This window comes from Plectropomus leopardus, chromosome 15, assembly GCF_026936395.1.
Source record: "Plectropomus leopardus strain MGB_pleo_1.0 chromosome 15, ASM2693639v1, whole genome shotgun sequence".
NCBI classification, from domain to species: Eukaryota; Metazoa; Chordata; class Actinopteri; order Perciformes; family Serranidae; genus Plectropomus; species Plectropomus leopardus.
This window is the reverse complement of record NC_142190.1, coordinates 25,516,426-25,528,492: the sequence shown is the minus strand read 5'-3', so window position 1 is coordinate 25,528,492 and position 12,067 is coordinate 25,516,426. Positions and strand designations below refer to the sequence as shown.

General features: G+C 39.9%; 1 protein-coding gene across 3 annotated transcripts in view; it reads left to right on the top strand.

Moving 5' to 3' along the window:
• The window catches only part of LOC121952680 (sorting nexin-19-like), a 116,908-nt gene that overhangs the window by 72,818 nt on the left and 32,023 nt on the right, over positions 1–12,067 (top strand). Inside the window, exon 1 of one of the 3 annotated variants that reach the window (XM_088088058.1) lies at positions 11,635–12,015. The exons of 1 other annotated variant lie outside the window; for it this stretch is intronic. In XM_088088058.1, coding sequence (XP_087944184.1) covers positions 11,975–12,015 — 41 coding nt within the window. In that variant the 5' untranslated portion in view covers positions 11,635–11,974. Of the gene's footprint in view, positions 1–11,634; positions 12,016–12,067 lie in introns of those variants that run through there. One more of the 3 variants, XM_088088053.1, reaches the window with a different exon arrangement.

Sequence of the window (12,067 nt, the reverse complement as noted above, 5' to 3'; positions counted from 1 at the left end):
CCGCCCTGTGGTTCAGATCCGCTCCTAAATTCAGTGGGTTCTTCCTTGGCCCATCCTACACCCTTCCATCAAGTTTCATGAACATCGGCACAGTAGTTTTCCGTAATCCTGCTGACAGACAAACAAACAACTGAAAATAAAACCTTCTTGGCAGTGGGGTTAACAAGCACACATGAACCAAAAGCACAAGCCATATAAAATACTGCACTTGCTCTTACCCGCCGCTCATGCAGTCGCGGATGGTGGCATTAATAAACCGTTATACTGTAAGTGTAAATGAACTTTCCCTCACTGCATTTTTCTTTCACTCATTCATTCATTTTGCTCCTGTTTCCCAGCTGTGAGCAGGGAAAATGCACTGCACTGTCCTCCCCTCTCCCCACCCCGTCTTGTTCCCCGTCAACTGAAGTCCTTTCATGATGAATGGCAAGGTACGATAATAGCCTTCAGGTTGCCATAGAAATGAGACAGGGGCCCTGTGTGTGTGATTTTTTCTTTTTTTTTTTCTCCGAGCATAAATGACAGAGGACTCTGAGGCAAACTCTTTTCCCCCACCCTCTCAGGCAGCTCGGCACTTTGCTTCCATTTTTTCCTCCTCTCACATCTTTTCTTAATCAGCATTTCTTCTTTCTTCTGTGCCTGTTTCTATCTCATGATGTGATGCTTACTGTAATATCAGAATCCTGCCAGTTAAACAAGATTAAGTTGCCATGAATTTAACAAAAAACAGAAGTGTTGGAAAAGAATTTCAGTCCTTCACTATGCAGCATTGTTTGTTAAAATATCACCGACCACTCCACACAATATTTATACTCGGGGGCTCTGAGGTGATCTGTGTCCAATCCATGCACACTTAGATCACAAGCAGCCGCGTGACTTTTCAAAACTGGTCTGATGCTGAACAACGATCCAAGACTTTTGGGAGCAGATGGAGCTTTTTTTCGCAACACGAGGCACCCGCCCAACTCAGGTCTCCTCCCTGCATTGAGCATCTCAGTGCAGCTGCTGGCACGGCGGTTGAAACTGAGCTCTTGTGATCTCAGTTTCCCGCCAACAGCTGCTCTCGGGCCAAACAAAGTATTGATCCAGTCTGTCATTTTCACACTCATGTATCTGGAGGTTGGTGGTTATCTATGATGTGTTTGATTTATGTTTGCTGTGTAGAGGAGCGGCTTGGTGATAAGTTGGTGATAAGGGCATGTACCTCCATTGGACTGGTGTGGTATGGTATGGTATGGTATGGTATGTGCGATGGAGCGATGGAGGCAGACCTGGAGCCATAAACTTCATTAATCATCAAATGGCAGCTAAGAGCTGAAGCACATATAATCAACTGCAAATACAAATATGACTACACAGCAGTTCATGCAGCATGTCATTTAGAGCTGAACCAAAAGTAGAGCAAGCCTCCTATTATTCACTATTTTCAGTCAGTAGGAAAATAATATGATATGTTATTTGATTGATCATTAAATCAGAAGACAGAAAATTAATTAACAACAAACATTTTTATTGCGCTATAAATGAAATACATTTGGATTTTTAATTTTGGTCGGACAAAATCAAGGATGTGAAGGGTTTTTCGGGGGGGAGTTTTTCCTTGGTCGATGTGAGGGTCTAAGGACAGAGGGATGTCATAACGCTGTAAAACCCTCTGAGGCAAACTGTGATTTGTGATAATGGGCTTTAAACATAAAATTGACTTGACTTGAAGATGTGACCTTGTGCTTCCAGAAACAGTGATGGGCGTTTTTCATTAATTTCTGGCATTTAATAGATTGAATGATTAATCAGTAATTTCGGAAAGGATAAACAGACCAGTCAGTAGTAAAAACAATCTTTAGTTGCAGGCTCAAAACACACCTGTGACAGTAACAAATTGCAGGGTAATGAAAAGTAAATGTTGAGGGGGTGAGGTGCAGTAGACTCCATACTGACAACCACAAATATTAATTTGTTATGCACTAGTGCACTAGAATAAGGGATAACTTGTCAACAACAATAATAAAGCAGAATAAAAATATGTTAATACTTAAGACTACAGTTTACTGGAATTATTTTTTGCAGCCTCATAAACAGTTCCTGAAAGAGTTACAAACATATTTACTTTAGAAGAATATATAACAAAATTAAAAAAGAAAAAAAAAGCATTATTTAACTCAAATTTAATTTAGTCTGTTTCATCAGCACTGTGTGGGTGTGGAATAATCAAATATGACTGACAGTAAGCATGGGCAAATCAAATCAAATCCAATTTCTGTAAAAAAAATGTTAAAGATGGGATCCCTATCTTGTGATGCCATTTTTGCCTGGTCACTCCTTTAGAAAAATGCATATTTCATTTTATTTATATTCTTCATATTTAAAAAAAAAAAAGGTTAAATAAATCAAAATAAAATCTTGCAATTACAATGTTAAAACTCAGTTTAATATTGTTAGCTCATATTCCAACACTAAGTTGTGAACACCATGTGACAGTTTTTGTGTCCCCTGGAAACGTCCCCCTTTCTTCTGTTTAATGATGCCTCTGCAGCCAGTGATAGCCGTAACTGGAGGCAGTATGTTTCACATTTACCCATTCTTGTGAACCCGATATCTCAAAAACAGCTCTTTTTTTTTTTTTTCAAAATTGGCACAAATATTCACTTGAATTCAAAGATGAACTAATTAGGTCTTGGTGGAATTAGGTCAAATGTCAAGGTCACTATGACCTTATATAAATATTTTTGGCCATAAATCGAAAATTGCACACAAATGTCTAATAAGATAAAATGATGAAGTACCTGACATTTGTACCAGATGCTGAACTGGTGACGAACATCTTGGGTGTCCACCTTGAAACTGTGCTGACTGTAGAGGTCTTCTGTGCTGTTTGGGGGAAGATGCGAGTGAAGCATCCATGTTTTCACAGACATGAATGTAAACTTGACTGGTGGAGTTTTCTGTGTGTGCAGGGCTTGTCTTTGCACTGTGTAGTGTTGTCAAATTCATGAATGTAATTCTTAATTTTTTGATTTGCTGCAGTGCATTGTGTCTTACCTTACGTTTTAGTTAAAGCACTTTATGTACAGTTGGAGGTCATTTAATGGAGAACTGACCAGTGACTCATTTCCTAATGAACTGTGTAAAAAAAAAATGAAAAAGTATACTGGTCAACTGTTTTTCATTTAGATCAAAACATAATGAAGAGAGTTTTATTTTGTCATTTTATAATCTTTTATTATATTTTCTGATACATCACAACACACGAGTTTAGCCTGAGAAAATGAGAGAATATCATGTTATCACAACAAGCACATTTAAATCACCTTTGTTCAAACATTTGATGTTTATTTAGAAATGAATCTTGATAACTCCATTAGCAAAGAGCCAATGTTATAGTTGTGTTGTGTTGTGTTGTGTTGTGTTGTGTTGTGTTGTGTTGTGTTGTGTTGTGTTGTGTTGTGTTGTGTTGTGTTGTGTTGTGTTGTGTCTCATTGCTGCAGAAAACTTTCACCAAGATGAGTCTCCTGTCACATCTGCCATTGATAAATTGTGTGTTCGTTTTTCGGGTTTAGTGAGGCATACTTCTTTCTTTTCTCTATATGTTATCTTTTCATCCAGTTTGGTTTTTAAGTAACCTCAGAGTCAGGTCACTTTCACAGTCTTGCAGCCTTTCCAATAATAACTTTCAACTCTTCTTTTTAATTATCTGTCAATCCCCTCATGCCTGATTTGTTATAATTTGGTAATTTGCTTGTTCAATAGCAGTCTGGTTATCCTGTATGTTGCTGTATTATATAAAGAAACATTTTTTTATTCAAAAGCAAACAAAATCAGCAAAGTTATTCATTTAGGTGAAAAGTATCCTTCAGTATTTTCTCACTCCAGTTTTCCAAAAACTATTTTCTAAGGATTTTGTAGTAAACTGTCTGAAACACCAAAATAAAGGGAGTTATATTGTGAATTTCTCTTTAACTTTAAAGTCTGTTTTAATGATGGATCTATACGTTAATGAGTTTGTGATATCAAACATGTTCACATTTGTAGCCATTTAAAGCTGATGGAGGTAGAAATCTGGAAAAAGGGCAAAGGGAAAAAAAGCGGTTGTTTTGAACGTACTCCCTCTTCCTGCAGCTCTTTCATCTCTCTAAGCCCCTCCCACTAGACGACCACAGACATAGGCAGCGCCTCATACAGTAAACAAGTGTTTCCCACACATTGATTTATTTAATCTCATATCATTGTAGAGTGTGCACGGCCCCTCCTTGACCTGCTCTTTCTCTCTCTTGACCAAAAATGAGACAAGAATTTCCTAGCTGGCTCCTCGCCGCTGTAGATTGCAGCAGAGCAGGCAGCAGTGTGGGAGACAGAACTTCGATCGGTGGCTGAAGTCGCTTGAGTCCAATCAGTGTAAAGGCAGCAACAGAAAGTTTGCTGATCCAATGGGGCTTTTGAGTCCCCTGGTGCTGGTGCTTTAGCTGGCTGGAGTTGTGTGTCCACGGCAGTTTACTCAGGGTCTGTCTCTGGAGCTGCTGCCCGCCCTCCTACCACAAAGGTGGTCTGTAGCAGCGGGGAGTGAGGGGGAGGACACACTATGAGCTAAGGCTCCAGCCAAAGTTAGATATGTAAACCTGAACATGAGGACACAGCTCTCAGCCTTTAGCTCCAACAAGCAGAACGTTAAACTATTAGCAGCATTTTCTCTCCATCTCTGAAATGCTTCGCTGATATTGACACGTGTTTTGGTTTGTTGATTTTTCCCTCTCTTTTTTTTTGATATGTCTGTCTTCCTCTGTTGGGTTGCTTTGCAGTGTAGGCAGTTGTCGATGCTGTTATCGTAACTCTCTCTTTAGGACTCTTCGCCATTGAATCAGGCTTTTACCGGACGTGTGCATGCATCTGCATTTGTAGAACAGGAACCCCCTCGCTCTGAAATGACCTGTGATTGGCCAAAGTTTCCCATCACAGCCCAGATTTTCTATAGCCTGAAAACAGAGCCAAGAGAAGGAGCAGATGTCTTCTTTACCTTCTGTTCACTTAAACCTGAATATGTTTAAATTTTTTGATTGGATTTCAAAATAAAGCTGCCTACCCCAGCTTTAAAAGAACATTAACAAGGTCCTTCATCCTTTTCGTGAAATATTGAGTATGTGAGCGATTTCGTGTTTATTTAGCTAATCATTTGAATATTAATGATTTTCATGCTTGAATTGATTTTTCTTATTTCCGCTTAAAAATCTATTATAAACTGCCTCTGAATAAAATTGAGGTGGACAACAGGCCTTTCAGGCACTGAGTCATGATTCTTTTCTAAAAGTGACCAAAATGTCCTCTGAGGTCTCACTGGCCTCTCTGTAGTAATATGAGAGTGAGGGCAACAGAATGCAAGCAAACATGCTGAAATCTCCAGAAACCAGAATATACGAGATGTTTACGAGGTTTGCAGCAGCGGCGTTGCCAGATAACAACCACACATTTGCCACATAATTGATTTGTGTTTGCAAATATATGTTTGCTGTAAACCTGTCACAACAACACTGCGGGTCGCCACAACACTTTGTCTGTGGGTCGAATGTTTGTAAGGCTGGCAGCAGTTGTAGGATAAATGCAGCTGTAGGCAGTATACTGATCTACCCTCTCTGTAAGAGAACTTTACCTGTGGCCCCACTGTGTAGAGTGACAGCCCGATATCAAATTCAGACTCTATCAAGGTTGAAATTTTCCCTGAAAATAAGGTCCTAATTCATCCTTTTCACAATTTGTCACCTCTTTGTTTATCTTTTCTTTTCACGTGCCCTTGAAAATCAAATGTAGTATGAAATTCAGATAAATGAAATAGAGGAAGTTCGTTGGTGGATGTTTCACAGTACAAATGTCCTCTCCCCGCTTCTTTTGATTCACCTGAAGCCTCATTACGCAAAAATATCCCAACTGCTTGTCCAGTATTAAGTTTCAAAGATGGGAAAAGTCCCATCTTCAAATTACAGAGGCAATTCCTGAACTCATGGTTGTGTTCTTTCTCCGACCTCCTATCTTACCTTTATTTTAAAAAATCCCAACAAGAAACGTAAATTTGAATCTTCAATCTGCACTCGTCCTTTCATGCCTACATTTATGTTCAGAATGTATCGGTAAGTTTCTCCAAAGCGACATGCCATGATGATCAACCGCTCTTACTTGTCACTGACTAACTTGCTATCATGGACAAAAAAAGGCTGTTCTGTTAAAAAAATAAAATAAAAATTAAGTGCGTTTGTGTTTTGTACAGCCAGTCACTTTGTGATTTTCTGATGTCCCTTCAGTTTATAAACTCGTGTCATATATACTGTATATTAATTTTTTATTTACAACTTATGATTTTCTGTCTTCAAATTGTGTTATACAATTTCTATGAGCTGAACATTCGCTGCAAAAAAATCAAAGATCCTGTAAGTCAGTTGTATGTCTGTACTCGTGAGCCACAGAGAACCTTGTTAAGAGATTTGCCTAAATAGTTTGCCTTTATAGTGACACATTATCCATTAAGAGCATCTTAAAAAAAATCTTGTTAGCTGTTGACACCTGTGGCCTCTTCTCAGTTTTTCTTGTCAGGAGTTTCAAAGTAAAATCAATCAGTCATATTAACCATGACAGACATCTTCTTTTAAAGATGACAAGTTTTACAAAGGTCATAGTGTTATTAAAACAACAGTTTGAAGTGAAAAAATAAGAGGTGGGTATAGCTGCACACCTACACTTTAAGCACATATTTCAGAGAACTGTCACAGCAACCTTGATCTCCAGCAGCCTGTGCATCTGATACATTTTACTTTGCACTTAAAATTCTATAAAGATTGTGTAAAGACTTCAATATTTAAGGAAAGACAGTCAACTTTAGGGAACTTTGCAATTTATTAAATGTCACTGTCAACAATTTATGCACCCCAAAGAGCCTGGCCTTATGAAACATAAGTGAATCATGTACAAAACAGCTATTCAGAATGAACTTTTATGGAAAAAAAATCCTTTGAAAACAACGCCTGTCCTTTGACCTTACCGTCTGCCGCCTGTCATTGCTCCAGAGTGTGTAGCTCGCTGGCTAGCTAACATTAAGACGGCCGCTCAAAAGAGCGCCCGTCTTTCTGTCGCGGACCTGTTTTTCGCAGGTCTCTGCGGCCACTGCAACTGAAGGCTCTTTTGGCCAAAGTCCACGTGGCACAAAAAGGCAGCGGCATTCCTGATGTCTGTGGATAATCTGCGGTGTCAGCTTGTGTTAACGCCGCACCGCCAAATTTGAGGGCACACAGGGCCGGGGGAATATTAAAAACTCCCATCAGCAGCATTCCTCCAGAGGAGGGCGGGTCTGATGAGAGCAAGGGTCACCTAAGGTTGAGCAGTGGTTGTGTGTTAGCGCCGCTCGTACTGTAACGGTCTGATCCAGTGGACAGGAGGTGGGGCCGGAGCAGGATGGAGGGAACACACTTCAAAGAGAGAGCGCTCTTTCCTTGTCTACCCTCATTGAAACCGGGTAAATGAGCTTTGTGGGGGCTTTTGTTCCTGCTGTTAGACAATTCAGAGACTGGACGGAAGATGCCGAAAAGGACAGGAGGTCATATGGGTAGTTAATTATCTGCTTCTCAAGCTGCCAGACACTCTCTGCATGCCACCCCAATTGACCTATAATGACCATGAGATATTGTTCTGCTGAATTTTAGAAGCCTGGCAAGTGTAAGGTCAGACTGTTCCTACAATTGCTACATGTCAAATTTCACACAGCCATGAGACTTGAGCGCAAACATTTCTCTTCAGATACCCTGCAGCTTCTTCCTCTAATTTAAAAACTAAAGAGTCAGACTGCTCTCCACATCTGATAAAAAAAAGCACATGCAAACTTGCTGTTTTTGATTTAGCAGCACAAACTGAGACTCGTACCTGAGCTCACCACGAGCAATATGATAGCCGAAAAATTCAGCACATTTCTGGTTGTCTCAGGCTGCTGTACAGACATGTAACATGTGCTCGGCTCACCCCGACTCCCAGAGGGGCAAGGACAGGAATGCACTGAGGGTCAGGGGTCGGACAGCCATGTGCACGTGCACTGCCGCCTGTAGCCTGGCAACAGGTGCTGTGCAGGACACAGTCGAGTCATTTGAGATTGCAGCAAACATCCAATCAAGCTAGATTTCCTGCCTAACAGGACATTTCCACATTACCTAGAAGAATACTGTATCTAAAAAAAATTCACCCTCTTTTTTATGATTTATTGAAACTGATAGATGTTAAACAAGCTGAGCTGCGAGTGTAACATCTGTGCAGAGAGAGAAGCAGAGAGGTTGGTAGTGTCTCGGGGAAATGATAGCTCTCTGCCAAGGTATTCCTTCTCCCTCCTGAGAGAGGCCCCGCCATTCAGCACTGTGAGGTCAACAAGTACAGACCATTACCCACAATGCCCCTGAACGGAGGGGAGAAAAAAAAGTTAAATATGCAGGGGCTGTTCCTTTAAGATGGTAAGAAAGGAGCGGCCTGAATGCACTCAGAGACAGAGCTGCAGCCAAGATGGAGAGGAGGAGGGAGAGGGAGAAAACGGGGCGGACGGCAGAGAACAGAGATCTTCCAGTGATGTGGGGAAGGATAAATGTGTGTTGCCCCGCTTCTTCAGCAAAGCTGTTAAGTTGAAATTATTCATATTGTAAAATTATGGGTGTCAGTTTGCTGATTGCGTGGCTCGGAGAAAAGGAGTCTTGTTGCTAGGAGAGGAGAGATTCAGCCTTCTCTTATTGGCCGCTAGGATGCGTAAGATGGCCCAATGAGAGCCTTCTCCCTAACAGCAGTGCAATAGTAGAGCTACCCCCACATGCAGACCTGATTAATATGTCAGACATGTTTTATGGGTTAACGTGAATCAGGCTGCATGTATTGAGAGGACTGCAGCAGGGATTTGGAGTGTGGAGATATGTGTGAGTGTGAGTCTTTACAGTATGTGTGCCAGGGGAACATGCCACACTGACTGACATATCACACACTTTGAGGTCAAGCGATGCTCTTGATTCTGTAAAATGTTCGCGCTCGCACACACACACACACACACACACAGACTGTAATAATGAACTAACTAAAAACAGGCTGGTGTTGGATTGGAAATAGGAAATAGGATTCCTCACATGTACATGATTATCACGAGAATGCAGCGGACAAAAGAGAAACAGAAGTGAAAAACTTGTTACTTGAAAGAGGGCTGCAGTATATTTAAAACACACTGTGCAGTTGTTAACATGCTGTGGATCTCAAAACAAATCTGTTCGGAAAGTCTGATATAATTTTTACCTGGCAGGGAAAAAACTGAGAGCTGGATTTTTTGAGGAAAACCAACATTTTGAGAAATACTAAGCTTATCTGCTGCAGTCAGATGAAAAGACTGACAGTCAGTCATCAACTGCCCTTACTAATAAGTTACTTAAATTATGTATATTTTTATAGCATGCTGGTCAACAGCACAGTGAAGATCCCATTTTTGATGGTCAAGCCCTAATAGTCAGGGGCGTGTTTTTGTTTTGTAGGTGGAATTCAGTCTTAAACCTGAGTGGCAGTGATGTGCCAGAGTAGTGACAACATATTTTGAAAACGTAATTTTATTGGCACTTTTTACTTGCTATTGAACTGTTTACTTTTGGAGTAACAATTTCTTTAACAAAGTATGGATGCATTATTTTACAGTTGTGTTGTGTCACTCTGTTGTGTTGTGATTGGTAGGTCTATTTATCTTTTTAACTAAACTATAAACAGGAATGTAAGACAGTGCAATTTTAGTAATTAAAGAAGGTATGGTTAGTAGAGACAAAAATGGTAAACTGAAGCTATAATGAGGCGTGTGCCCGCAGCAGCACTCACACCTCATGCCACCCCTGCATAAGTGAGTCCACCTCTTGTGCCAACCCATTAAAAAAAAAAAAAGTCTGGACACACCACTGCTAATGTCGGGGCAATAGATTAGGAGATATAAGATAAATGAGAAGATCCAGCCCATTCAAATACCGACACTTTGTTACTCATCTTGGCGTGTGATATTGATGCCACAGGCATCTTTTAGCATCTGTATGAGACACAGCAGGCTTTTTTAAAAAACATATCCGCAATAATACTTGACACTGAGAGCAACTGACGCAGTATAAAGACCGAAAAAGTCTGCATAGGGTTGGAGGTGGATGGTTAACAAAGCAAGACTTTTATCCAGGCAACAACAAAGGCATGTGAGACCCAAAGTCAACGTTATTTTATTGTAACATTACATAGTTTATGTACAGCTGTCGCACACTGACCTAAAAAATGATCTTTTTTCTAAACCTAACCAAATAGTTTTTTGGCTTAGCCTAACCATGACTATTTTAAAACAATTACTAAGTGTAACAATGTGTTTCAGCTGTGCATCACATAGGTACACTAAAGGGTTGGTATTTGACGACCTGGGAATAAGAACAGGGTAGAAGTTGGGATGGGCATTAGTGCTCAAACACTCCTTTGGATGTCAGTCAGCATTCATTTAACACATAAAGTAATTGCCACCCAACTCCCACGTGACCATGAATTTTAGAATTGCTTTTACTTTTTAAAATGGATACAATCTGCTGTGTGGAGTGTACTGCTGCACTCAGAGTCTCCGTGCCACTACTGCTGCTGTAGTATGAGCTCAGCATTGAGAATATTCTTTGATAATTTAATGCAAGTACTTGAATATGGAGGTTACCCAAAATGACCATCTCTTGTTGAAAAACTATACTATTCTAACCTCTGTCTTAACTGCTAAAGTAGAGACAGGGGTGAATTATTTTAGTTTAGCATAAAGACTGACAGCAAGAGGGAACAGCTACCCTGGCTCTCTCTACTGATGCCTCAAAAGCTCAATAATAAACATGTTGCAGCTTGTTTGTTTAATCTGAACAGAAATGTAAAAACTACAATTATAAAACTACTCTTTTGGAACAAAGGTTCTGGGGTAGTGACGCTGATGTTTTGAATTCTTTCAAATAGCTTATTTATACAGATTTCTTTTTTAGGTTTCAAATCTGTATTCTAGATATAGTTTCTTTGTATTCCTGGTCTGCACTCACAGAAGGATGATATTTGCCTTTTTCACAGCAGACATTTTTACAAGTGACAATAACAATGGCTCTGTTCTATTCAAGTGCCAGCATGAACAATACCAGGGCCCTGAACCTGAAGTTGATGAATGGAATTCATCCACAATTGTATTATTTACACCTGTACTTAGAAATTATCACTTAAAATAATTCAGCCTCCAATTAATCTAGGCTACGATCAAGGCTAGCATCTGCCAACAGTGGACAACATGTCCCTTAAAACTGTGCAGATGAATAGTGGATGAAGACACACAGAGAAGTGTTACCTTAACTTGTCAAAAAAAACAAAAAAAAACAGGTAACATTACTTTTGCTGTTGTTTTAAACTAATGCAGTTTAATTTTCATATTAATTGATTTCAGCTTTTACATGCTATAAATTAAGGTCATTATTTCACCTCATTCCAATAGGTTTTATATTTAGATTATTGCATGCACATCACATTGTCGGCACACCCATGGTGCAGCTGCACAGGTGTTTTCACTTTCACTGATTAGACCTCTTTGAGCATGAAGTCTGCAGACTGCTTCACTGACGTGCCCTCACTTGAACCGAAAAGTTAATGAGCTTTTGTGCTATTTTTTATGAATCACAGCTCTTCTTTGTAGATCTGATGTATTTGTGTTTTTTCACTCGTGTTTTTATTTTCTGTTTTGGTAATAGGCTGTAGTTAGCTCACATAATTCACATCTTAGCTCCACCCACCGTCAACCTGAGCAGAGGTCTAATCAGACAGGATAAGTGAAAACACCTGTGTGGGTGTGCAGGGCGCATTAACAGTTTTGATGTATATCTAATTACACTGGGAGGGTAAATCATTATGGTGGAGAGACAGATTTGGCACACGGCCGGCCTTTTTTTTTTTTACCACAGTATTAATGATTTTATTTTTACTTCACAAAGGGAACTTCTATTTAAGGTAAGTTATATTCAATTTGTCATACTCTTGTCAGTTTCTGGTTTAGTGCAGA